This window comes from Rosa chinensis, chromosome 4 (assembly GCF_002994745.2).
Source record: "Rosa chinensis cultivar Old Blush chromosome 4, RchiOBHm-V2, whole genome shotgun sequence".
Classification (NCBI taxonomy): Eukaryota; Viridiplantae; Streptophyta; class Magnoliopsida; order Rosales; family Rosaceae; genus Rosa; species Rosa chinensis.
In genome coordinates, this window is record NC_037091.1 from 8,519,691 (window position 1) to 8,543,958 (window position 24,268).

At 39.2% G+C, this 24,268-nt stretch overlaps 3 protein-coding genes across 6 annotated transcripts; 2 read left to right on the forward strand and 1 right to left on the reverse strand.

Moving 5' to 3' along the window:
* Positions 1 to 279: 279 nt before the first annotated feature.
* LOC112200330 (pre-mRNA-splicing factor SLU7) lies at positions 280 to 4,980 on the forward strand. 4 transcript variants are annotated; one of them, XM_040517619.1, is made up of 10 exons: positions 280 to 445; positions 792 to 967; positions 1,065 to 1,177; positions 2,246 to 2,659; positions 2,762 to 2,897; positions 2,999 to 3,298; positions 3,836 to 4,052; positions 4,333 to 4,436; positions 4,531 to 4,599; positions 4,749 to 4,980. In XM_040517619.1, the coding sequence occupies exons 1-10, from the start codon at positions 430 to 432 to the stop codon at positions 4,824 to 4,826; spliced, it is 1,623 nt and encodes a 540-aa protein (XP_040373553.1). In that variant the 5' UTR covers positions 280 to 429; the 3' UTR covers positions 4,827 to 4,980. The 4 variants fall into 4 exon arrangements, with proteins under 4 accessions (XP_040373553.1, XP_024197121.1, XP_040373554.1 ...); XM_024341353.2 differs by having other exon boundaries at positions 804 to 967; XM_024341354.2 differs by lacking the exons at positions 280 to 445; positions 792 to 967 and adding an exon at positions 1,401 to 1,467.
* A 371-nt stretch (positions 4,981 to 5,351) lies between these two features.
* LOC112198737 lies at positions 5,352 to 6,146 on the forward strand. Its single transcript, XM_024339858.1, has one exon. It carries the CDS (start codon positions 5,352 to 5,354, stop codon positions 6,144 to 6,146), a length of 795 nt encoding a protein of 264 aa, XP_024195626.1.
* A 15,869-nt stretch (positions 6,147 to 22,015) lies between these two features.
* LOC112200954 (anthocyanidin 3-O-galactosyltransferase F3GT1) lies at positions 22,016 to 23,805 on the reverse strand. Its single transcript, XM_024341966.2, has 2 exons — positions 23,201 to 23,805; positions 22,016 to 23,112 (listed from the first exon to the last, which is right to left on the reverse strand). The coding sequence occupies exons 1-2, from the start codon at positions 23,700 to 23,702 to the stop codon at positions 22,241 to 22,243; spliced, it is 1,374 nt and encodes a 457-aa protein (XP_024197734.1). The 5' UTR covers positions 23,703 to 23,805; the 3' UTR covers positions 22,016 to 22,240.
* Positions 23,806 to 24,268: the final 463 nt, after the last annotated feature.

Here is a 24,268-nt window from a genome sequence, read left to right on the forward strand (position 1 = left end):
TTACATAGAAGCTGTTACAAATGTTTTTGTAATAGAGAAATCATTTACAAAAGTGAAACAATAATGATTTAGGAAATTCATTGTTGTTTAAATTTTCTGTTTTCAATATTTGAGAAAGCATTTGCTAATTCTCAAAAAAGAGAGAAAGCATTTGGTAGAATGATTTGTGAATAGGTTTGGGTCTACGGGCCCGAAAACAAATCCAACCCGTAAACATACCGACCCGGCTCAAATTTGTAACCGTTCGTGTCACTATATGATTCTGCGTCGTCTAGAAACATCCACAGCATTCTCCCATATTCAAAAAACCACCTGGTCCTCCATCCGCGGTGTTTCCAGACCTCTCCTTCAAAACTCTCCATCGCTCCCAAAATCGCTTCTGGCGTCCCAAACTCTTCATCCTCCGGTGATCGATCACAGTCTTCAGTTATGGCTACGGCGTCAGGTAAGGCCTCCGATTCCCTTTGCCGCCAATTTCCGGAACCGCTAGCTTCATTTGAAAGTGACATTGTTACTGGATTTGTTTCGGCCGGAAACTTCAATTGTTATGTTGAAATTGAGCGAAAATACTCAATTTAGGATTTTTTATTTATATATATATATATTAGGATTCTGGCATGAGATGTATACATTTTATTTATAAACTTGTATCAATTAGAGTTTAAGACTGACAATACTAAACTTTTAATTGAATATACTGAGTGTTTACGCCAGATTAAGCTAGTTGCATAGTTAGATAAGACTATACCAACAATGTTATATTAAAATATGTAATTTGCATCATTCTATGGGTCTTATTGCAGTGGCCTTCAAATCGAGGGAGGATCATCGAAAACAGATTGAATTGGAGGAAGCACGTAAATCTGGGCTAGCACCAGCTGAAGTTGATGAAGATGGGAAAGAGATCAATCCTCATATTCCTCAGTATATGTCATCTGCTCCTTGGTATCTTAACGCTGAGAAGCCGGTAATCTCATGTTCGAAGATTCCTGCACCCTTTATTATATTTATTTTTGATGTTAGAATGCATAACTTACATGATCTTCCTTTATATTTTTCTTTAGAGCTTGAAACATCAAAGAAAATGGAAATCAGATCCAAATTATACAAAAGCCTGGTATGACAGAGGTGCAAAAATATTTCGGGCTGATGAGTACCGGAAAGGAGCTTGTGAAAAGTATGTGGATCGCTTACTGCTTGTAACATTGGTTCCTGATTGTTTTTCCTGCAATCACCTCATATCTAGCATGCTATCTGTACTAAGATAATGCTAATAAGATCCTCAGTTATTATTTTCTGTTGCTTATTAACTGTAATGGCTGTTAGATGATCATGGTTTTTACAATTGGTAAGCCATTTTATGCACAGTTGATAATTTGATAAATTGTTTTTCATTATAGGGAATTACAAGATTGCTGATGATGTTATGAGCTATTGACGTTGTGTATCCACCCATGTCCTACACTGGTTTGTTAGCTCATCAAAGAACTTACTATTTACTTAATAATTTTAAATTTACCAGGGTGTCTCATAAATAGGAATACTTTAGCAATAGTACTTTATACTCGGCTCATCATTAACTGGACAGGTTGAAAATATTGATAAAGAAGTTTAGTCTGGTAACTAACCAAATGCGGTCTGATTTCTAGATTGGATTTATAAATACATTAATGGCATGTTTTTCTGTATCAAACTGCTAAAGTATTGTCGTGTCCAGCATTCATTGACAATTATAAAAGTTCCTTGTTCAAGAAATAACTGGTACCTAGAAATGCTGTGTAGAAATTTCTTTGCTCTAGACTGTGAGGTCATTCACATTGGCGTTGCCTGTTGAGGCTTAAATGTCTTGAATTTAGGACACATGCTTCTATTTGATTGACTGAATTTATAGGTTCAGTTAAAAAAATTTAATCTACAATTCAGTGAGATTGGATGCGAGAGGAAGTAGAGAGCTACAAGAGTGGTCTGCTCTCTCCTAGCCTTGCTTATTACGGGAGTAGATAAAGCTTCGAGGGCTTAATTAGCTTTCACTTCTTCAGCATACTATGTTTTGCAGAGTTATATTTTTGCTTGCAAGCAAAGTTTGTTCTCTCCTTTTTTACTGATCGGATTGATGTATTTTAGCTCATGAAAGGAAAAACTCAACTCTTCAAAATAAGACTGGCCTCCTTATTGTATTCTGTTTTATAGTTGGGTTATATGTGTTATAAATTTACCCTGGGTTTCTAAGATTTGCTTTTGGCAGCTGTGGGGCCATGACACATAATGCAAAGTCCTGCATGGAGAGGCCTAGAAAGAAAGGAGCAAAATGGACTAGCATGCACATTGCACCTGATGAAAAGATAGAGATCTTCGAGCTGGATTATGATGGCAAAAGGGATAGATGGAATGGTTTTGATGCTGCAACTTATGCTCGTGTCATTGAGAGATATGAAGCAAGGGATGAGGCTAGAAGGAAGTACCTGAAAGAGCAGCAGCTGAAAAGGTTAGAGGAGAAAAATAGTAAGCAGAATGGAGAGGGGGAGGTCAGTGATGACGATGAGTATGAAGATGCTCTGAAGGTTGATGAGGCCAAGGTTGATGAAAGCAAACAAATGGATTTTGCAAAGGTTGAGAAGCGTGTTCGCACAACCGGTGGTGGAAGCACAGGAACTGTCAGGTATGTACTGGGAGTTGTCAAAAACACACTTAATTTTATGTATATTCTTCCTCCGAAAGATGATACAAGCATTGTTATAACTTCAAATGATCTTTGGTTCAGAAATTTGCGTATTCGGGAGGACACAGCGAAGTATCTTTTAAACCTTGATGTCAACTCTGCTTATTATGATCCCAAAACTCGGTCCATGCGTGAAGATCCTCTTCCTGATGCTGACCCAAATGAGAAGTTTTACGCAGTAAGTGCCTATGGAAATTGTGGATGATTTTTGGCATATCTTTTCAGCTTATTTATTTTTATAATGTAGTGAATTACAATGACATTTGATTATTGTCACAGGGAGATAACAAATACAGAGTGAGTGGGCAAGCTTTAGATTTCAAGCAGCTTAATATTCATGCATGGGAGGCATTTGAAAAAGGACAAGACGTGCACATGCAAGCTGCTCCATCTCAAGCGGAATTGCTTTTTAAGAACTATAAGGTCATTAAGGAGAAGTTGAAGTCAAAAATGAAAGATGCCATTATGGAAAAGTATGGGAATGCTGCAACTGTAGAAGAACTTCCTAAGGAGCTTCTTTTTGGACAAACTGAGAAAGAAGTTGAATATGACCGTGCTGGAAGAGTTATAAAGGGCATGGTATGTATGAAATCATATTCATTTTCAAAAAGTCCCTCGCGTTTTGTGATTTGTCATTACATTGTTTATTTATATTTATGCAAGAAAAATAAACAAACAGATGAAAAGGCTTTGCTTTCGGACTGTTGAACCCAAATGTAGTTTTTTTTGGAAAGGGCTTGCAAGTGTTTTGCTGTATGTAGTTTTAGCTTAATCTTTTAGGAATACTGGAAAAAAAAACAAAAAATTTTGTTCGCATAATTCTATGATGCAAGTGTAATTACTTTGCATCAGAAAAGACTATATAAAAATTTAGGAATACTAATAATTTACCTTTTGATTATACTCATCATTGTGTATGATTCTTTTCACTGTCGTATGTTTCACTATTGTTTGCTTGATTGCACTCGTGAACTTATCAGATTAATTGATCTACCTAATTGTCTCCTTGGTCAGTTTTTCCTCTTCAAAACATAGATGATAGTCCTGATAGCTCCCTAAACCTTAATCATTGAATGCTTGTAAAGTCAATTTAACAATGTCTTATGGTTTTCCTAGGAGACATCCTTGCCGAAAAGCAAGTATGAGGAGGATGTTTACATCAATAACCACACAAGTGTCTGGGGGTCATGGTGGAAGGATCACCAATGGGGCTACAAGTGTTGCAAGCAAACAATTCAGAACAGTTATTGCACTGGTGCAGCTGGAATTGAGGCATCTGAGTCAGCTGCCAACCTAATGAAGGCAAATATTGACCGCAAAGCAGCATCTGAAGGTTTGTATCTTGATATACGTTTCTATTTATCCTTTGGCTGTTTAAGAACACTATTTTTTTTTTTTGGTTCTTCCAGTGTACTCTTAACAAGGAATTTCATTTTGATTTCCTTTTTTATGCTTGCGTTCAGCACTTCCTTTATATTGACTGCAGTTGTGTGGTTATGATATTGTTCCAGTTGTTTACCTTCATCTCTTTATAAGTCTTGCTACTCTTCGTTTTATGTTTTGATATAAATATTTACAATTTCTTTCTAATTGGATTTTCGATATTGGTCCAGAGACCTCCTCTCCAACAGAAGAGAAAAGGCTTGCTACTTGGGGAGCTGATATACCTGAAGACTTGGAGCTTGACCAGAAAAAACTTGGTGATGCTCTTAAGAAGGTAATTTTGATACGATTCATATTCATAATTTAGCATAAAATAGCTTTTATGTTTCTGAACCTTACTTGATTTGCTGATCTGTGTTGCTTGTCAGGAGGATGAGAGAAGGAAGGAAGAGAAGGATGAAAGAAAGCGTAAATATAATGTTACATGGAATGATGAGGTCAAACTTTCTTATTATGCTTGAATTGTTGATACTTCTTTTACATGCCTAGTTTTTTAGTCTTGGCATGTCTCCCTTTTTTTCCCCCTCTTTCTGGAGTATTGGGCTTCTTTGATAAATCTCTTGACACGATGAAATGTCTTTTGTAGGTTACTCCTGAGGAGATGGAGGCATATCGGATGAAAAAGGTACATCATGATGATCCGATGAAAGATTTTGTGCGCTAGGATTCATAGCTGTCATGTGGATACTGTAAGCTTCAAAGACTTGATTAGAATCCTATCGACTAGAGAAACATTTATCCAATTCTGCCGAGCCATTGTCATATTGTGAATGCCCGGAAAAGGAAAATGAATTCAACCCTTTCTCATTGATATTGGATTCAAATCTTTCCTGAACCAAATGCTTCTTTGTTTTTGGTAAACTTCTCAGTTATTGAGCCTCAGTGTGTGTCACATTGTGCATAAAACCCTGGTTATTAATATTTAATTGAATGGTATTTTAGTTACTATGGGAATGGGGAAGCTAGGAATATACATGATTTTTATGATTTCACGTTGTTACCACTTACCATAAATATACCAACCATATATTGGAAGGACCAGATAATAAAATATCTGTTGCTACCATAAATATACCAACCATATATAGGAATTAAGAAGGACACATTGAATAACTAAAGGGCCGCCCAGCACCGCTAGGGTTTGTGTGCCGCCACCAAGCAAGCTTGCAGCTTAATCTATTCTGTAGCCATGCTACAGGGAAACATTTTGATATGGAATTGCAGAGGCATAGTCTGCAATGAGACACAACGAGCCCTTATCGACTTGGTCCAGTTGAAGAAACCGAATCTGATTTTTTTGGCTGAAACCCTTGCGAAACCGTCTTGCATAGACTCTATAACAAGCCGGCTTGGCTTTGCTGGAAGTATATGTTATACACACGAAGAGGGATCCCAAGGTCTGGCTTTACTCTGGAGCAATGGGATTCATGTTGATCTGCGCACAAAATCTCCTCATCACATTGATGTTGAGGTTTGTGAACAAGGAAGCCATGCTTCTTACCGTTTCACTGGAATTTATGGCTTCGCTGCACGGGGAGAACGCAATAGAACATGGGATTTAATTCGAACCCTAGCGGCTGAAAGATGTGATCTGGCTTGGCTCATGGCAGGTGATTTTAATGAAATCATGTGCCAGGCTGACAAGTCCGGCGGAGTACCACGAGCTGTTGCACCCATGGCTTCATTTAGACATACGATGGTGGATTGTGGCCTCGTTGATATGGGATTCAGTGGCAGTAGGTATACTTGGTCCAATAAGTTTACCAAAGAACGTCTTGACAGAAGTTTTCAATCAATTCAATGGAGGGATTCTTACCCTTACAGTAGGACAATCACACTACCACCAAATGAGTCTGATCATTGCCCCATCCTTGTTGAAGTGCGATCTGAGCAACATCATTTCAGGAAAGCTAGCAGAAGATTTAGGTTTGAAGAAATGTGGCATGGCAATGAACAATGCCATGCCATCATTCAAAAGAACTAGTCAACCCCTACAACCGGCAACATGGTGCATCAAATTGGATAGAAAATTTCTAACACAGGTACACAACTCTTGCGCTGGCATACCACAAAATTTGAGAAGCAAAAGGTAGAGCTATGTGTAATTCGAGAGAAGCTAGAGGATATTATGAAGCAACCCTTCTCTTCAAACCAATATGAAGAGCAACGTTTGTTGCATGTTAAGCATAGTCAGATTCTCTCTCAACAGGAAAAATATTGGAGACAACGTTCTCGAGCTGTTTGGTTAAGAGATGGTGATAGGAACTCTGCCTTCTTTCATCGAAAAGCTTCAAACAGAAAAAGCAGAAACTCAATTAAAGGGTTAGTCAATGAAGCAGGCCTATGGCAGAATGAACCAACTGAAATTCGAAGAATGATTCTAGAGTACTACAAGGGAGTCTTTACTACATATGGCATTGACGATGCTGCCCTCTCTGAGTTCTTTCGTGCCACCCCAATGAAGGTTCTGCCACACATGAACTCGGACCTATTACTACCATACACAGATGATGAAATAAAAGGTGCTCTTTTTCAGATGCATCCTTCAAAAAGCCCGAGACCGGATGGTATGTCTCATTTCTTCTTTCAAAAATATTGGGATATTGTTGGTATGGATGTTTGTGTGGCAATCAGAAATTTTCTAGAAGCAGGTGATATTTGGGAAGCTTCCAATTTCACGCACATCTGCCTTATTCCAAAAGTTAAAACTCCCACAGAAGCCTCTCACTTTAGACCTATAGCTTTGTGTAATGTAATTTATAAAATTAGCTCAAAGGTCATAGCCAACAGACTGAAAAGGTGGCTCCCTGAAATCATCTCTCCACTACAAAGTGCTTACGTCCCAGGAAGACTGATATCTGACAACACTCTTGTTGCAACAGAAGCTGCTCATTTTATGTATAAATTGAGGACTCAAGAGGAGGGTTTCTTTTCTCTCAAATTGGATATCTCAAAGGCCTATGATCGTTTGGAATGGATTTTTTTGCAGACCATGTTAACAAAATTGGGATTTCATCCACGGTGGATTCAAATGGTGATGAGTTGTGTCAAGTCTGTCACTTATGCTATCTTGGTTAATGGAGAACCAACTGAAGTGATCACACCAACAAGAGGCATCAGATAAGGTGATCCGCTGTCACCGTATTTGTTTATTCTTTGTGCAGAGGGTCTCTCTGCCCTCCTGTCTCAAGCAGTGGAAGCAGGCGCACTTCAGGGACTGAAAATGTGTCCAGGGGCTCCCACTCTACACCACTTGTTTTTTGCAGCTGACAGTTTTCTCTTAGGAGCTGCAACTGTAGAAGAATGTCAGACGATTAGACAGATTCTCAATGTCTATGCGCAAGCATCAGGTCAAAAGATTAATTTCCAGAAGAGTAGTGTGGTGTTTAGTAAAAATGTACTAGACACTTTACAACATGAGTTGGCATCCATTCTAGCAGTGAAGAAAGTTGATGAGCATGACAGATACCTAGGTCTTCCTTTAAGGGTTGGAAAATCCAAAACTGCAAAGTTCCAATACATACAAGAAAAGTTGAAGAAGAAATTAGTGAATTGGAAATCCAAAATTCTCAGTAGTGCAGGTAAAACAATTCTTATCAAAGCAGTTGCGCAAACAATGCCACTCTATGCTATGAATTGTTACCTATTACCTAAAGGTCTATGTGATGATATTCATAAACTTTGTGCCTCTTTTTTCTGGGGTGACTCTGATACAAAAAAGAAAATCCACTGGAGAAGTTGGGAAAAGTTATGCCTTACTAAACAAGAAGGAGGTATGGGATTTAAGAACATTTATGCTTACAATTTGGCCATGCTTGCTAAACAAGGGTGGAGAATTATTTCCAACCCTCAGTCTCTAGTTGCTCAGCTCTTTAAAGCCAGGTACTTTCCCAATTGTTTTTTCTGGGACGCCGAGTTAGGTGTGGCACCTTCATTCTCATGGAGAAGCATTATTGAGGGCAGACCAGTGCTAAAAGCAGGAGTCAAATGGAGAATAGGTGATGGTCAGCTAGTAAGCATCTGGAACGATGATTGGATCCCAAATTGTCCAAGATATTTAATCCAAAGACCGTTGAGCTCTCCTTTTGATAAGGTGGCTAACTTGATAAATGAGCATGATTGTTCCTGGATTTCCACATCAGTTCATATGCTTTTCCCTACTGATGTGGCTACACGCATCCTTGCTATTCCCTTAAGCAAAAGAAGCACATGTGACAAACAGTATTGGCAACCAGAAAAGAAAGGTATCTTCACAGTGAAATCGGCTTATTGGGTGGCTAGGGCTCATGTTCTTGGCAATGCTTTAGCTACTACATCAACCGGGGATCCCTTCCAAGAGCTGTGGAAAAGACTATGGGGAGCCAAAGTGCTGGGGAAAGTGAAAATATGTGTGTGGAGAGCATGTCAAAATCTATTGCCCACAAGGGCACGTCTTCTCACCAAGGGCTATGAAGGTGACTTGAGTTGTTTGCTTTGTAAGCATAGCATGAAAGACACTGTGCATCTTTTTTGCAAGTGTCCTGTTGCTGTTGAGTTCTTCTCCATATTATCTTTTCAGCTTCAAAATTCTATTCTCTCCAACATGGTGTTTAAAGAATGGATGCTTGAATGAGCCCTACATCTCAAGCAGGAGGGGTTTGAAGGACTTCTCATGGGCATCTGGTCCTTATGGAAGAACAGAAATGAAATGTTATGGGAGAACACTTCGAAACCTGCTTCTGCTCTTTTCCTAAGCTCTATGACATGGTTAGATGAGTACAAACAGGCTAGAACTTCTCCTATTGCACCTCAACTGAAGACTAAAGCTTGCTGGCAGCTTGCACAACATGGTGAAGTAAAAATTAATGTTGATGGAGCATTCTTGCCTACTCTAACTCAAGGGGGTCTTGGCGGGGTAATCAGAGACTATAAAGATCAATTTGTTGCAGCTTTTGCACACCCTATTCAGTTTGTTTCTTCAGCCAAGCAAGTGGAGCTTTTAGCTATCAGGGAAGGGCTGGATTTCATTCAGCATTTGCAGCTCACGCATGCTACTATAGAAACTGATTGTCTTGCAGCAGTACAAGAGATCACACATGAGGGTGTTGCTCTCTTTGAGTTTGGTAGTATTGTTGATGATACATGTACAGCCCTACACAACCTGCCGCAAGTCAGGATCACTTTTGCCCCACGGACATGTAACCAAGTAGCACATAGACTAGCCAACCATGGATTCGAATCTGATCAGAAACAAGCCTGGTTTACCCAAGCTCCTAATTGCATTAGGGATGTACTACATCATGATTGTAACCTATTGCCATAGTTTGCAATAAAATCAGTAGCTTCTTTCAAAAAAAAAAAAAAAACAAAAGAAGGACAATTACAGGGACAAGATAGCAAATTATTGAATGGACCATTCATGAATTAAACTCGGCTACCATCATGATGCCATCTTTAATTTTCCATAATAGAGATTCTTTTTTCACTCGCGGTCTACTAGCATAAGTTTTCTCTTCGTTACAGGAATTTTGAGAAATCTTGAATTTGGACTCAAAGATGATGAGTTGTCGGCAGCTGATTAAAAAAATAAAGATTTTTATTTAAACAACGGTTAGAGATAATCTAACAATAGCCTTATAGGGCTTCTCCAACCATTAAGCTATAAGTTAAAATGGCTTTGGCTTTTTGGGTGAGCCATCTCCAACCATGCTCAATGTGGAGCCATTTTGACTCATGAGCCAAAAGCCGAGTCAAAATGACTCAACTTTGTAGAATGAAAGCCATTTCTGTGAGGGGAGAGAAATGGTGGGCCCCAGCTGCATGTGCTGCAATTGCAGCTGAAGAAATCTAACGGTTAGAAATCGAACGGCCCAGATTCAACTTCATTAATTCTATTTAAAATGAAAGGCCCAGATTAATTCTTCCTAAACATAAAAAAGTATATATATATATATATATATATACTGAATTTGGCTTTTGACTAAAGATTGTTGGAGATGCAAAATAAGAATGAATGGTGATGACTTTAGGGGAGTCAAATTTTGCAAATGGTTTTGGCTTTTGACTCCATTATTGGAGATGCCCTTACTTGGAACGAATTCTTAAGGCCAATAAAATGATTTCAACAAGTTTCATACAGTCATTCCATCAAATGAAACAATACACCCCACAATAGTTGAATTTTGAAGATAAATTGGGATTGAGGTATCATTAGCCGAAGAAGGTTCTGGCCAACCTACAGGGCCAATTTGACGAATGTCAACGAGATAGCTAAAAGTTTGAATTTATCACATCAACAACATATCCACTACATATATATCACTAGAATAATAATCTGAAAAATCTTTATATGATTCATAGTAAGGGCATTTCTAATAAAGACCACTTTAATGAGGACTAGTTGAGTAACGATTTGAGAGACCCACTTTTTGATTAGATTACGGCAAATGAATCGTTAGATGTTTAAGTATACATGAGTAGATCACTTCAAAAATTTTCTTCCAAATTGCTAATCATTAAAGTACTGCATATCAAATCAATAGACCAACCAAATCTGTCAAACATGAACCGTTCATGTTCATAACTGATAAATCACAATTATGAATGCCTTAACGATTTTCAATGTGGTTGAAAAATTGCACAAATGATCTACATATGAATATCTAAACATCTAACGGTTGATTTGCGGAAATGTGATCGAAAAGTATGTATCACAAAAAAGTCATCAATTAGTCTTCATTTTAATGATAACCTTTCCCTCATATTATGTATACCTTTTTGGTACACAAAACTTTTCCAAAGAATCTTATTTTACTTGAATTTTTCCAAAGAATCTTATTTACTTGAATTATTGCTCTGTTTGTTAGTAACTAAACCAGTGCTAGAAGGATTCATTCTACATGACGGGTAGAAGCTGTCTTTGTTGATGAGCGGTCCTTCTACTCCATTGAGAAGTACAAAGGCATGCTAAGAAAGGTCCTTACTTGACTAGTTGACTTTCAGCTCAAATGGTCAGACTGCTTTTCATTGGCCACAATGCGAGAAGGTCTTAGACTTTCCCATCCTCCATCACAGATTTTCTAAAAGTAGAGATTGATCCACGCCTTTTTGTTGGAGCACCTGTAAGGACTTGCGATTCTTGGGAACTCTCTGCGTTTGCATCTAGCCTACATGCCACACTGATGTAGGACGAATGACAGTCCAAATTGAAGAGCAGTTCGATCGTGCAAAATGAGGAAAACCCTAGTTACTATTGCAACTTTTGCATTCCGTGTCCGATTCGATCGTGCCATAGCTTTCTGAAAAGGGAATCGCGCCAGGAACAAAACTCGTCGCTATGCCACGACATGTGGGCTTTTTCGGGCTTTCGGGGCCGTTTAGGGCCTCAAAATTGCAATTTACTATTTTTTAGAATTTTCAGTTTCCTAGTTTGTTTTGGGTTTGTTTTATTTTTACCCGTGGGCTTTAGGGTTTCATTGTTAGTGGCCCTAGGGTTTCTTTTCTCATATATAAGTAACCTTAAATGGCTGCAGAACCTATTTTTTTTTTCATATTATCAATCAAATTGAGATTTATCTCTTTTATCTCTGGTGGACTTCAAAACCTTTGTTCTAGGTTTATTGCTTGTAAACCTTAAGTGATGTTTCCGACTGCGTCACACATAGGCAATTTTGTAACATACGTCTTTTCATTTGTAATAGCATAAGCCTTCTCTATGTGACATCTCTGATATAGTAGCATAAATCTTCCTTTAGTAATATAAATTACGAGGAGGTCCTAAGTTTGACTAAAATATATGAGTTGTTATTGTTTTAGGGAAATGATATTTGAGAGAGAATTGATGTGTCTTTTCATTGATAATAGGGGCCTCTTTATATAGAGGATTACAATGCATAGAATCCGAATCATACAAGGAAAGATAATCATACATTAAATAGGAATCCCTAAGATTCTCTGAGATTATCTAATTAAACCATATTACCACTAGGTCAAGTAACCTAGAGTTTGGGCCAGACACACAAATAGGGATTTACTTGAACACTCCCCCTTGTGTCGTCCAAACGTGATGCTTCTCTCGTTGCCTCGCTAAAAACCTTGCCGAGTAACAAAAACCCAGTGGGACAAAAATAACCTCGGTCGAAGGGGAAAAAGAGCACAACACACCCTTCACGTTTCGAGATCATAGATGTAGACACCTCCCCCTGATGTCTGCATCTCCCCCTGATGACAACTGTCATTGGAGTTCGGATAACTTCCGCAAACGATGCTACAAACATGTTTCTCGAAAGTGGAATTTAGGTAATGACTTAGTGAGCAAGTCTACCATATTCACTACTAGAATTTACCCAATTGGTGTCAAACCATTTTTGTCACCTATTTTGAAAATTCCGTCACCCAAAAAGTATGGGTGACAAAAAAAGTTCGTCACCAGTTTCATCACCTATAGTGCGTGACCAATTCCTTTAGGTGACGAAATGATAAGTTCGTCACCAAAGTAAGTTTAGGTGACAAAATGCATTTGTCACCCAATCCATGATATTCTGTCACCCATTGTACTTCGAAATTGGATTGATTTCAAAAATTGGAGCCAAATTTTTTGGTAACCACCAAATCTCACTCAATGGGTGACGGATTTCATTTCGTCTCTATTTTTAGTTTCACTGATTATTTGAAAATTTATTTCATATTCATCAATTTTATAGCTTGTTGCATGGCCTAGCATAAATTTCAATTCAACTGTCATATATTGCATTTCAAGGTGGATACAAACTGAGTATTCTAATAAAAAACAAATATGTATAAGTGTTGGACCTTACTTTACATCCAAAATGTGAAACTCCTAATACACATTCCAATCCTTTCTATCATTCTCTTGCTCATTTCATCAATATTATCATCCTCATCGCGACTAGGAAGGTGCCTTTGAGTCTCGACCTTGCAGCAATACAATGTAGCTCAAAAAGTTTGCCAAACTGTTGTATAAGTTGATACAAAGTTAAAGAAGATTATACAGGTACCTATAATATCCCAAAGAAGAGGGTTTGTCAACTAACATGAAATACAAAACACTCCCATATCATCAATCTCAAAAGATGAAACTTGAAGCTTTCAAAAATATAATTCCTTGACTGAAAGTGATACAAATTATAAGGAAATATATCAGAACCGACCTTTAATGGAGGAAAATACTTCATATGCAGATGATAACAAATGATGAAGATGATGACAAATAATGTAAGTGAAAAAAATAAAAATATGTTCAAAATTATCCCAAACTTGTTGCTTGACTTGTGGCAAAAAGATGGAAGTTCAAAATTATCCAACTGTGGATAATCTCAGGAGACACACACACACACACATAAAGCATTAGATCCTTAGGAAGTAAGCACGTCCAACACACACACACACACACACACACACACACACACACACACACATATAAAGCATTAGATCCTTAGGAAGTAAGCACGTCCAAATAGTCGGCGGCAGCAGGCAGCAAGAGCCAACTGGAAACCACAACAAAGATTACAACATTACAATACTTTTCAAATGCTAATAATAAGATATAAAGTTTATATAGAGAGTCATATGACTGACCTCCGAAGGACCAAAGAAAACTTTCAAGTTCCCATCACCTAAGAGTTGCAATCTATTGCAACCAACACAAAAATACTTAATCATTGATGTGATAAAAGAAACTGTATCAAGATAATCATCTATTGAGATATACTGTAAGCTTGCTTCCATCCATCCAACACTGTCTACACTGTAAACCCTCCCTCAAACTTCACCATATATATCAACAGACTCACTGATTGATAAACCCACTACTAAATGAACCAAAATATCAAACTGAATTAGCACATACTTTTATATCTGATGGGAATCAGCACAATACTTTACTCAATCGTAGGCATGGAAAAAGCTGAACGAATAAAATATAAAAGCAATTACTGTTTTTTGAACTCCATATTAAGTATAGAACCTTGGCATCATCTGTGGGTGATGATCAAACTGTATTAAGTTTTTAAAACTCCATATTAAGTTCCTTCACATCCACTTTAGCAGAACAAGCTGAACACTTAAAGTGCTCCAATTTTTTTGCTGCTTCCATTGACATGTTCTCGCAAGCTGGATGGTACCTATAAGTTCAGTTGTAAAGTAAATTCATGAGGATTCAGAAAATTTAAAAAAATTAAAAAAAAAAGTTGAGTGAGGAGATCAATCCATCAGGATGTTCAAAATGAAAAGGAGGAGGTTCTACTATATTGCAACAATAACTATGTTTCATCCCTAACAAGATTCAACTATGATAACATGAGCAGTGGATCATCATGGAGATGGAGTTTTGAAACCACTTCTCAAGCATAACCAATAACTTCGAAGAAACACATTTAAAAACTCAAATCCACAAACTCCAATTTGCCAAGAATTACTTAGAGAAATTACTTGTTTGTGCATTTCATACAACGCAACATGAAGTCGTCCAGATTAATAGGCATCTCACACTTGCAATACCTTCAAACCCAAAACAGGAAAAATAGAACCATCATAAACCACATTCACAGCCACCACATTCTCACTAAAACCACAACAAGAATCAAAGATTAAGGCCCTCACATAGCAATATATACAATTGCCAGAAGCCGCTGCACAAAAAAAATTCCCAAAACCCCAATTTTTTCAGATAACAAAACCACATATATATACCCTCAGATTTGAGACAGCCATTTCATTAACACAGACACTTAATTTGAGAAATACCCATCAACAATCTATGCAAACCCAAAAGAAAACTACAATAAGAAATTGAAATAAACTAAATCTTCCAAAAGTAAACTTAAATCATAAAGAATCTAAGCTAAAGTTACTTACTTGATGTGGGAGTAGTCGGAGCCGAAGAAAATTAGTGATGCGATGCAATCAATTTCCTTACCTCACTTTGTCGACTCAGTCAAGCCTCAGGAGGAGTCCAATGAGAACCCATACGCCAACAAACCGAATCGGAAATTGTTCGAGTAATGAGCGATTTGATTAGAAGGCGGAAGGCTACTATTTGATTAGGGCTCGACTTACGGATGGTGGTGGTGTCGAGAGAGAGAGAGAGAGAGAGAGAGAGAGAGAGAGAGAGAGAGAGAGAGAGAGAGAGAGAGAGAGAGAGATCTAGAAAGTGAATGGATGAAAAGCTATTAACTAGAGTGGCTCTCAAACTTGGTGGATAATTTCATAACATTTACCACAACGACATAGTTTTGCATTTGTTTCACTTTCACTGACGGAAACATACATCACTAATTCTATATTGTTCGTCACCAAAATATATGCAGCGTGGTTTCTCAACAGAGCAAAAAATTTAGTGACGAATTCGAAATTTTGTCACCAAACCCCTTATGGGTGACATATTTTTGGTTTGTCACTAATACTTTCGTGACTAATTGGGTAATTTCTTGTAGTGATTGTCCTCAGATTGAACCTAGTTCACTTTGATCTTGAGGAGAGTCTGTTGTTGTTGATTATCCTTGGTGTTATCGTTTTAGATGTAGCCTTACTTCATTCGTTCAAAACAAGCAGCATTATCCTGAATGCTTGTTGGCTCATCTGTGGTAGACTTCAAACCTCAATTATTCGAACATACGTAATTATTTATCTAATCCATATATATTCACGAACCACTTTGTGAAGAGCAATGATCTCTGCATTGTTCGAAGATATAGCGACTAGGGTCTATTCTATAGACCTCCAAGATATCATGGTCTTTTCCCATGGTGAACACTTAACCGGGAATGACCTTTGTGTGGGTCAGAGAGATACCCAATATCAGCAAAACCTTCCAAAACACTTATGTCGATTTAGGGTGGGGATAGGGAACGCAGGCCAACGTTGGCGGCGTTTCTGGTGTGTGATGGGTCCAAATCCATCATCTTTCTGTAGGGATAGAACAAGCCCATATCAATCGTACATCTCAAGTACTGAAAGATATCTTTTACACCAATCCAATGACATCGTGTTGGCGCAAAGCTATATCTAGCTAATAAGTTCATTGCAAACGAGATGTCTGGTCTTGTGCATTTAGTTAAGTACAATAAAGCGCCTATTGTACTTATGTAGGGCACTTCCACCTCTAGCACATCTTCGTCATCATCTTTCGGACGAAGAGGATCATTTTCAGAATCAAGATTACAGACGATCATGGGGGTGCTTGAAGGTTTGACCTTGTCAAAATGCCTAAGCATCTATCAACACGATGCTCAAGTTTCAAACTGAGACATAATCATGTTCTCCCAAAATCCTTCATCTCAAACTCGGATTTCAAGTGTTCAGCAGTTTCCCTTAACTCTTTAAGGGCTTCCAATGAAGATCATGTCCAACATGAACCGCTATAGAATCCGAAACTTGTTATGGAAACGAGTGAGCATATCCTTTTCCAATCAAGTAGTCATCTTAGTGAGCGTTTCAACCTTATTGCAAACGCGCTCCGTGGTCTGGAGCCACTTGACTTGGGTAAATGAAGTTCACCATGAACCTTCATGTACATTCCGTATCTAGATCCCCATAGAGATACGTAGTGACCACATTTGTAAGCTGCATGTTCAGTTATTCGGAAACTACCAAACTGACAGGGTAATGGAGTGCAATGATATCCATTACGAGAGAATATGTCTCATCGTAGTTGATTCCAGGGCGTTTTGTGAGAAGCCTTGCGCCATAAGGCGAGATTACCATATCTTTTTCTCACTATGCTTTCTAACAAAGACCCATTAGTTAACATGTTTTATGTTAGGAGGTGTTGACATCATTGGCTCAAAAACCTTCCTCTTCGTTAGAGAATCCATCTTAACCTGGATCACATCTTTCCATTTAGGCCAAATTTCTCTACGTTGGCATTCATTCATCAACGGAGTGTGTTTCGATGTCATCAGACTCAACAAACTCATGCGCAACGAAATGCGCAACTACATCTTCAATCATGATGAAGTTTCTATCCCATGTCTCATGTACACTAGTATAATTTTCAAAGAGCTCTATATTCTCAGGAATAGGTTCTGACATTGAGGCGTCCCCCAACGATAACCATAATCCGGAAGATTCTCATGAGACGGATTTTGAGTCTTGATGATCAAAGGATTGGAATGTGCCAAAGTATCTTTCGAACCCATGGGCATCCCACGCATCCTAGTTGGGGCCATGACCTGTAACACCAGAGTGCCACTCTTTTTGGCGTTGGCACCATGCTTACCTCCGTGTAGGGTGGCGCTACGTCCTCTCATAGGGACATCCATCCTTGCAGGCATGTTTGCAGCATATTTGTGTGATCTCATCACTTTAACGGGGATCAAGATGAGACATAGTGGGGACAGGCCACGACAATTCCTGTCGTTCCTGCTGAACATTCGTGTTCTTATCTGCCCCTAACGACGGGAAGATTGTCTCATTAAAGTAACAATCCGCAAATCTAGCGGTAAGGAGATTGCCTAGCAAATGCATTAAGTGGCGGACGATTGTTGGAATCTCAAATCCAATGTAGTTGCCCATTCGTCTGTAAGGACCCATCATAGAGCGCTGTGGCGGCGCAATTAGCACATAAATGGCATACTCAAATATGCTTAAGTACGATACTTGTACCCAGTCACTAGCTGTAATGCAGAGGTAAATTGAGTGGCAGTGGGTCGTAGATGAATTAGCATAGCTGCATGCGATATTACATCACCTCAAGTGGATATAAGGAGATTGGTGTGCATTACCAATGTCCGGACTACCATCGTAGTCTTTTCCGAGAGACCATTTGGGTGTGTTTATGAGAATATGATGTCCGACATCAGTCCCAATGAAATAACCATCGAAAGTCTTCGATGTAAACTCTCTAGCATCGTCAAGTCCAATTGACGGAATAGGACGATCTGGGGAGTGAGCCCGTTGTCATATGATATTTGCTAGAAGTGTAGCATAAGAAGCATTACAAGTAGACAATGGCACAACATGTGACCAGTGTGTTTGATTGTCAACCAATCATCATGAGATATTTAAACGTCTGCAAGTTGGTTGAATCAGTCCATAGAATCCCCATAGATTCTATGTAAGAATAGAATGAGTATTTTTATATCCTTTGCATAGGACGGTCTCAGTCCTAATTTCCCTAAGGACCAGGCTTTGTAAAACGAGCGAGAGGCTTTAGAAGCAACCAATGAGAATTTTGGTTAGGTCTGAGCGTCTGAAATGATATTTGAAGCAAGTTGGTGATTGCAGCATCACCTGGGGTGCCATCACCATGATGGACACCATCCATCGCGTGATGGATAGGGACTACGCCAGCCCTAGGAAACAGTGTCGGTCACACTTAGTCCAGGAATCAACTTTTGATTCATGCTTCATTTCGCTCGAAAGAAAGGATGTCCATGTGAAGTCTTTAGTAGACAGATCATCATATCATGACCAGGATGACCTATCCTGTCGAGACAAAGCCAATATGTGTCTAAATCCAAGAGATCTTCTCTCATAACTTCATTGGATTTAATAGCTCGAATAGTGACATAGAGTCCAATAGAGAGACACATAAATTTCTCTAAGATGCGCATTTGTTAGCAATCATTAGAGGTATTGCAAAGGAACTCATTTCCGTTCTCTACATGCGTTTTCGCATGGAATCCGTTGGCTATTCATAGGTGCGATTTGCCCTAGGAGTGTAGAGAGTTTTTGCGATAGTAATTAAGGTGCCTTTTTGGCAAAGGGAACTTGGGCTATTCCATGTCCTTGAATTAATACTGATGGCCCAGCCATTGTAGTCACAAAGAAGTATGCTATGAATCAAAATGGATTCATAATGAAAAGAACTCGAAATTTTATTCATAAGCTAACAGAGTTACATCATTGTCTCTTTGACCAAAGAAAATCTAATCCAAAATGCTAGCTAATGCAAAACAATGGTAGTCGTCTAATTTCTTTCGGTAATTCCAAAATAAATGTGACCAGGTGAGTAAAGAGATGTCAGTGGAGTAAAGCTCGCTTAAGTACCACTAATCTCAGAACCTTCCTAGACATCACACTTACTTTGGGGTGAGCCTACTTTGAAGAAAGACTAAACCATTGGCATCTACTACAAAATATATGGCAATTGCTTATTACATATCTTGGAAAATAAAAAGACTTAAAACATAATTGGCGATCTATTGATCCCAGCCAAATTTGTAGTCTTTAACCCTTCACTCTAGATCATCTTTGTGATCTTCTTGTTCCACATAGTGAGCATCTCTTGCTTCACAATATGCTTTGTAGGCGGTGACAATTTCTTCACGAGCTCTACTAATGTGTGCCCAATGACCAAACACTCCACATCGAGAACATACATCTCTTTGCTCAAACTCCATTGATTGAGGCGCTTTGAAAGCGTCATTTAGATGACTCTTAGTGTTAGTGGCGCCACCAACATGGCCAGAGGCGTTGCCTCCCCCTCTCTTTCCACATTGACCTCTTCGGTTCCATGTTCGCCTATTTTGGCAATTACCTTCTCAAGTAGAGCGATTATATGGACTATGACATCCAGAAGTCTCCCTAAGATTAGAGTTTCGCTCTTGGCGCCCTCTCTTAAGGGCGAAACTATAATTGGATTCTAGAATATGCTCTATTTCTATGGTTCTCGAATTATAGTTCTTCACAAGAATGTTGTCATGCTTTTCAGCGACAATTCATAGCTCCAATGAGCTCATGAAACCTTGTGATCCGTCTTGCAATAACATTGATTCGATAGTTCTTACTATCCATCAATACAGAGACGCAGAAGGTAGAGAGAGTCTTCTCAATCAACATCGCATTTGTGATCTCTTTACCACAGAATTCCATTAAGGATTTAATGCGAAGTGCTTCCGAGTTGTAGTCAAGAACTGATTTGAAATCATAGAAGTGGAGGCTATGCCATCTCACTTCTAGGTCAGGAACCAGGAAGTCACAGACGTTGCCAAATCTTTCTTTGAGTGAGACCCACAGCCTTCTGGGGTCTTCTTCATTCATACACTTGTACTGGAGCGAATCATCCATATGACGAGTCATTAGGATGATGGCTTTCACCTTATTTGCCTCTAAGGCTGCTCTATTTGCTTCCAAAGCTTGAGCTTGCTCAACAGTTAGCATGTCCTGACTAGGCTCGAGAATCATATCCAGGATTCCATCGACCTTGAGATGCTGGAGGACATCACGAACCCACCTGTGATATCCAGAGCCAGTTGTTCCCAATAGAGCAAAGTCCAATTTGTTCAGGTTACTCATCATGAAAGAGAACAAGAAAAAAGGGTTGGTTTCGGAGCATAAAAAGCTACCACAAAAACATATAAAATTCCTAAGCGTAATCGCTTCCAAGAAATTAAATTCCAAGAGGTATTGGATTGGATAGAAACAATGATGCAAGTGGTCGATCATAAATTCTCTACAAACTCTAAGTTTGGAGATCTCAACAAGCGCTAAGTTTGGAGTGAGCACGAACCCCCACAGTTCGGCTTAATTTGGTCTCCCCTATGATGAAGAAAAGGGGGTAGAAGAAGGGAGGTTGCAAGTCCCCGAGAAAAGAAGAAGAAAAAATAAAAACTTAAAAAACGGGAACTTTTAATAAAAAAATACCTTCGAAATAGGTCGTCGGAAAATTTGACCGGAAAAAGTGGTCGGAAAAAGTAGCAGGAAAATGGTCGGAAAAGTGGCCGAAAAAGTCACCGTCGGCGTTTGGAAAGTTGACCGAAAACAGTCAATCGGCGTTGACCAGAGTTGTGCTGAAATGGCGCTGGTTCGCTTCTGAAGACGTGCTGATGTGGCTGATGATGTGGCAGGGTCTGTGGCAGTGGGCCTCTGGGCTGCGTCATGTGCTTGGGCCGGTCCTTTTCTTCTCTTTGGGCCGCGAGTTTTTTTTTTTTCTTTCTGCTTATGCCGGTTTTTCTAGATGAAGATCAGTCAGCTAGTTCAGTACTGTTTAGACCGGTTTTTGTTATGTTTCTTTCGGTTCATGAAATTTCAGATTGAGGGGCTTCTTTTGACAAAATTTGGTGAAAATTGGATATTCGGAAGATGGTGAACCAGTGGAATATTTGTTGCGGGTTGTATGGAGCTTCCGGTGGCCGGTTCGGTAGATTTCCGGCCGGTTCTTAGGGTGGTGCCGCCGGTTCTGGACTCCTGGGATCGAGTTCTTCAAGGTGTGAGGTGGATGTAGAAAAGACTTCAAGGTTTTGTATTCGGATTCAAGGTTTTTAGTTTCTTGAATCAAGGTTTGGCTATTTGTTTCAGGGTTAAGGGTTCGTGCTGATAACGTGTTTTAGGGAAACGATATTTGAGAGAGAATTGCTGTGTCTTTTCATTGATAATAGGGGCTTCTTTATATAGAGGATTACAATGCATAGAATCCGAATCATCTCAAGGAAATATAATCATACATTGAATAGAAATATCTAAGATTCTCCGAGATTATCTAATTAAACCATATTACCATTAAGTCAAGTAACCTAAAGTTTGAGCCAGACACACAAATAGAGATTTACTTGAACCGTTATTAAATTATAAAGATGATGAGCCCTCCTCAAAATCTAGTAATTAATTCAAAGCCTTTTACATCGATCAAGTCTATGGTGATCCATTCACTTAGTTCAATTATGCAAAGCAATTTAAATAATGGAAATTATTCTACACACCGACGGTGTAAGTGACCCAACCCTTATAAAATAATCTCAACCCTTGATATTTATTATCAACTTTATTTTTAATAAACAAAAAGTGTATTTAATGCAATCTAACCATTCATTTATGTTGGTGCAAGTGCACGGCGGTGTTCTGAATAATCTCTCTTTAAATAAAACACTTTAACATGCATGAGACATTGAGACATCGTTCAGGAAAATATTAGCATGCAAAACAATAGACCTTGTTAAAAGAAAACCTTGAGTACATCATTAATGCATTAAAACATGGTTAAAAGAAGACCATGTCTTGTACCAAAAAGAAGACCAAGACATATATAGGAAGGACAATCAGATCTGGAGAGACCAGAACATTAATTATTGATGGATGAGTTAAACTCAGACGCCTAGGTCATCATGATGTCAGACCAACATTAATTAAACTGAGATGCCATCATGATTTGATGATCTCCACCAGAGCTTTCAAGTCCTGAGTTGAACTCCCATTGGGTCCAACAGCCTCTTGAGCAAGCTGTTTAAGGACTCCAACTCTGTGTCTCATTTCTTTTCCTCGCTCAAGCGATAGAGCTTGTTCCAATACCTTGATTGCTCCAGATTTAGTGAAAACGCCACCCTCGATTCTCATACCAATCTTCCATACAACTTCTACGGTCCGCATATTCAGCGTTTGATCATCAATATGAGGCCTCCCAACCATAGGCACACCACAAGTTACACTCTCCAAAACATCATTCCAACCGCCATGTGTAACAAACACCCCTATCGACGGATGGTTTAGGATTTGCACTTGGTTCACCCAGGGAACAACTTTTCCAGTAGATGTTCTTTCGATAAATCCTTTGGGAAAGTCCTCTAGGTTTCCCCTAAATGACCAAAGAAATGGGAATCCCCCCTCCTCTAATGCCTCGGCTAATGCTGCTACCTCTATTGCGGGCAGTGCTCCCACACTTCCAAAGCTGATGTATGCTACTGATGCAGGCTTGTGGTTGTCCAGCCACGGTAAGCATACATCTTTCTCCTCGTCATCATCTAATTGTGCTGATGGTACCGGCCGGACTAGATGTAGTGGCCCAACAAGGAGCAACTTCTTGAGTCTCTTCTTTAGCTCCTCGGCAACTTTCAAGTCCATTGTTTCAAAAGAGTTGACGGCAACCGCAGTTGCTTGTGGCAGCTTCTGTCCCATTTTATGCAACATATTTGCAAGTGGCGACTCTATGTTTCCAAATACAACTTCCTTCGATAAGTCAGATGCTCGGAACTCATTGGAGAATCCTGGAAGGAAGTCCAGGGTCTTGTCTTCTTGCCCTACAGAGGTACGTACACATTAACGTTATGAATGGAAGTTGGTCTATACAAAATGATCGATGTATTGGACGCAAGGTAAAAAACTTACCAGGAGCTCCCACTTTTTCTCTGATCATATCAGTCTCCAGATGAACAAGCAGCGAGCGTGGTCCGCTCCATGTAGTCACCCAAGGGACGTTCATTTTCTGGGCAATGTCCCCGGAAAACCAGAGAAATGCATCCGAAATCAAGCAGCCAAACTTGTGTCCTGTTTCTGCCTCCACTTCTTTGAGTACCCTCTCAAAGCTTTGAGGTGCTTTGTCAAGGAACAACCCAATTTGCTCCAGCGGAGGTCCAGAGGGGGGCACGTAACCCTCCGGTAAGCCATCCCATACATTGTAAGGCTTTACATTATCCAAGCCCTTGTTGTTGGAACCCGAGAAGAGAGAGCTATTTGTTCTACAAGTGCTGAAGAAGGTGAACTTAATGTCCGGGGCAACGGCCGAAATAGCTCGTATAAATCGGAGAAGAGAGTTGGGATGGAAGGCGAATGGAAAATTTAAAACTGCCACAGGGGATTGAGGATTAAAACTAGCAAGTTTGTGGCTCATTGTTCAAACTTTCAGCCTTTTAAGTAATAAATGAACTGAAATGAAGAGGATGGACTACAACTTCAAGGGGAGATAGATTAACTTTGGTTGAGTACGAGATATTGTCTTGGGGACATATATAGAGAAGACTTGATTGTCATAGTGACATTAAGTAGCTGAAAATTAAGACATAATTAATATTAAATGACCTGACCCCAGCTCATGAGGAGTGGTAGTTCGATTTTTACAAGAGAAGAGTAGCTAAACATGCATCAATCAACTTGGCCAAAGAGAGGTTGTGATCGGTGACCAAAATATAGCTCGATAATTGGACCCATGGTTTAAGTTCCGGCTGTTTTTGTGCCGGCACCTAATGTTTTGCCGATGAGTTGGTTATCTTTAGATATGCCACGTGATAACCTTCCCTGCCTTTTGTTGGCTTACCAACAATGAATGGACCAGCAGCTGCACTCAACATTGTCAATTCAAAAAAAAAGAAAAAAGAAGCCATTATTATTCTAAATATACTAAAGGCAAACTACACTGTTGCTGTTGCCCTTCATAAGCCGTTTTGGTGTGTCTGCTGG